Raw genomic sequence first — 3,587 nt, 5'->3', positions numbered from 1 at the left:
CTGGGTCAGTGCCTGAACCAAGTCGCATTGAACGTTGATATTGCCGTTTTTTCAATTGGATAGCTGTCACTTCTATCTCGACGCTTCCCCGCCCTGGCGAATGTGTTTGTTGACGGTGTATCGTCAGCTCACATTACTCTGCTGATCAGACTTGAATTGCTGCATAGTTGGGCAATCATTGAGGTAGGGCTATGTTGAGACGCGAGTTGAGAAGAGCCAAAGCATACTGAGCAGCCACTGCACTTCCCAAACAACACCCTCTAATTCGTCTACTAATGACCATAGCGAGGATCATCAGGTGGGGGTTTCGGATTGAGCTTAATCATGTCATCAATGCGGAGAATAGTAATTGCAGCTTCAGTCGCGAATCGGAGGCACTTAATTTTTGAGATTGCTGGCTCCATAATTCCACAACGAAGATTATCACGGACAGTTCCCGTCTTCAGGTCCAATCCAGTAAACTTGAGGGCGTCGTCTTTCGAGTCCTGCTGTGCAGTATGGTGATTGGCCCGAAGTTTGGCAACAAGTTCAATAGCATCTTGGGCTGCATTCACCGACAATGTACGAGGTATAACCAGCAGCGCCTGGGCAAATTCGCTCACGGCGAGGTGTTCACGAGTACCCAGAGACTGAGCTCGTTTCTCAAGGTGAATCGATAGGGCTGCTTCGACCGCCCCCCCACCCGCAACAACAGCCGTCGACTCAAGAACACGTTTCACCACCATCAATACATCGTGTAGTGCGCGGTCGAGCTCATCAAGGTGGAATTCATTTGCACCTCGCAATACTATCGTTGTCGCCTTCGATAAAGCAGTGCCACGGACGTACAACATCTCACCGTCGCCAACTCGTTCCTCTTGCACCACTTCAGCTGAACCAAGACACTCCGCATCAAATGTTTCATTGCCTTCCATATCTGCCAACGTCACAACGACCCGGCCTCCAGTTGCTCGTGCGAGGCGTGTAAGATCCTCCTTCTTCACTCGCCGCGCTGCCAACGCGCCTGCTTCCACAAAATACTTAAGGCATGTATCGTCTATCCCTTTTGTGGTTAAGACCACATTTGCTCCTGATTGGAGGATCTTTTGGATTCGCTCTTTGGTAATGTCAAGTTCACGTTGGCGAATACCCTCAACTTCCGCAACATCGTCAACTTGAACAGACACTCCCATCTGCACCTTGTGCCTTTGGAGTGGGAAGTCGAGCAGTGCGATCTTTGCATTTTTTATCACCGATGGCATTCCCTGGGCAGCACGTTGAACGTTGATTGCGAAACCACTCACAAGCTCAGATTCCGTCGATGACTTCCCATGGGCTTTAAGGATGTGAATTGCGGATACAGGAAATCGCGCTTTTCCATCTGCTGTTTGCCTGAGAAACGAAACAGTCGATCAGTATACTATCAACAATTCTTACGTTTTGACAGAGCGGACGGCATCAACTGCAAGTTTTGACCAGAAGTCTTCATCTGCATTCAGAAGTTTCGATGCCATCGATGTTTTAGCCGCAGATATAATGGCCTCATCGCCTATGCGCTCTACAGGCACCAGGAGGGCTGACTTCACAAATTTCACGGCATCCTTCAAAGCAATTCGAAATCCTGTCATGATGGTTGTGGGATGGATACCATTCTTTACTAGTTCAGTTCCGCGTTTAAGAAGTTCAGCGGCGATTATTACTACTGATGTGGTCCCATCTCCAACCTCACTGTCTTGAAGCTCTGCCAGCTCTACCAATACTTTTGCGGCAGGGTGTTCAACTTCGAGGCGTTGTAGAATGGTAGCACCTAGGAGCCTCGTTAAACCGCAAGGAAGTGAGCACGTGCGTACCATCATTCGTAATAGTGACGTCGCCGATATCGTCCACAAGCATTTTATCCAGTCCAACGGGTCCCAGCGATGACTTCACGATATTCGAGATCGCCATGGTGGCCTAGATAGGTCGATCGAGAACGAACATTGCAACAGGCGCTGCCTCAAGACAGTCACGTATTCGGCTCGGACATCAATCCCCGATTTGCGTTCGCCATCGATACCGACCAGTGACATAATCCCCTTCACTCGCGGGCACGTAACTGGCCGTGTGTGTCGAAGGCCTCGGATATGACCGTCGCCAATGTGCCCACCGACCAGGGGCCCCTAGGCAACGCGCGGTCTGGGCGTCTTTTGCTAAGTCCCCGGGCAGTCTCCGCCAGGTCCTCCGGCGTCTCCGGCGCGTCTCGGAAGTCGCGTCTTGGCCGCGTCTGGGGCGTCTCGGCCGCGTCTGGCGGCGTCTGGCCGGCGTCTGGGCCGGCGTCCCGCGTCCGGGCTGCGTCTCTCGCGCGTCTCTCGCGTCCCGCGGGTCTGGCTTCGGTCCCGGGGTCGTCTTTCGTGGTCGTGGGTTCGGTCCTGGGGTGGGCTCTGGCGTCTTTTTTTTCGCGTCCCGGCCGCGTCCCGCGTCTCCGGCGCGTCTCGGCCGCGTCTGGGGCGTCTTGGCCGCGTCCTGCCGCGTCCCGGAACTCGCGTCTCCCGCGTCTCGGCCGCGTCTGCAAGACGCAACGTTGCCTAGGGGCCCCTCCGACCGGTACCGGTACCAAGCGTGGACATAACACACCGGACCCTCACACCGGCTAGAACCCGAGTATGCTAGTACTCAACCCAGCATAGCATAGCCAGAATAAGGCAGACTTAGCACAGCATAGCATGAAGCACCAGCATAGTATAGCATGAGCATAGCCAGTATAAGGCAGACTTAGCATAGCCAGCATAGGCCAGTATGAGCGTCGCAGCATAGGGAGGATAGCATAGTCCCGAGTTAGGGCAGCATAGCCCAAGGAGCGGAATGTAGGCGGCTCGCTAGGTAGTGTAAAGAATCTAAGTCCCGTACATCAACTTGACGTTAAGGTACAGTCCGTAGTAGCAGGATAAGCACAGTGGGTGAGAGGGGAAGCTCAGTGTGCTACCTTACGGTAGCTCAGTCATAGGATAGTAACTGATTATAAAGAAGGGGAACGGGAAGGAAGGCCTAACTAGGGTAGGTACAGTAGCTTAGATGCGGTAGCGCAGAAGATAGCGTAAAGCGACAAAGACAGTAGCGATAATTGCCATCGAAGATAGTCAACGCTAAGGCGATAGTATGTCATCAAAATGTGCCTCTTCATCACGGTTATAATCATCATGCCCTTCTTCAAACTCTTCAGGTACTGCTGAAGGAGCTGGAGTAGCCGGTGCTGTAATATCTCGAGCCTGGTTAGTAACAGCCCCAGTATGCGTGGCAATCTGATTGACAGTGACAGTGACATGGTTAAGCTTAGTGGTAAGCTGTGAAATTCTAGAAGTTAAGTCAGCTATCTTGCCATCTGTTTTCTTCGTTAGGGTCTCGAAGTAAGTGCGTTGATCTGCCAGAACATTAGCTATAGCCGGAACGATCAGGTTAGTTACCATCTGGGAATCTGCAGCACTGAGAGATGTGCCCGCAGCCGCAACAATAGGATCAACAAATGTAAATTTGGAAGGGTCGAGATTGTTGTTCTTCACTATGGTATCGCGGAAGTGTTTGACAGTGAAAAACTTCAAAGACGCATGCGCACTGAAGAACTTTTTACTATG

The 3,587-nt window shown here is 52.0% G+C and overlaps 1 protein-coding gene across 1 annotated transcript; it reads right to left on the bottom strand.

The window, feature by feature from the left end:
• AURANDRAFT_55481 (hypothetical protein) lies at positions 1–2,084 on the bottom strand (the record flags this gene model as incomplete). Its single annotated transcript, XM_009043398.1, has 4 exons — positions 1–1,371; positions 1,417–1,786; positions 1,830–1,932; positions 1,983–2,084. 4 exons carry the CDS (start codon positions 2,046–2,048, stop codon positions 273–275), a joined length of 1,638 nt encoding a protein of 545 aa, XP_009041646.1.
• Between the last annotated feature and the right edge of the window lie 1,503 nt (positions 2,085–3,587).

This window comes from Aureococcus anophagefferens (genome assembly GCF_000186865.1).
Source record: "Aureococcus anophagefferens unplaced genomic scaffold AURANscaffold_53, whole genome shotgun sequence".
NCBI classification, from domain to species: domain Eukaryota; class Pelagophyceae; order Pelagomonadales; family Pelagomonadaceae; genus Aureococcus; species Aureococcus anophagefferens.
This window is presented reverse-complemented; position numbering and strand designations above follow the sequence as displayed.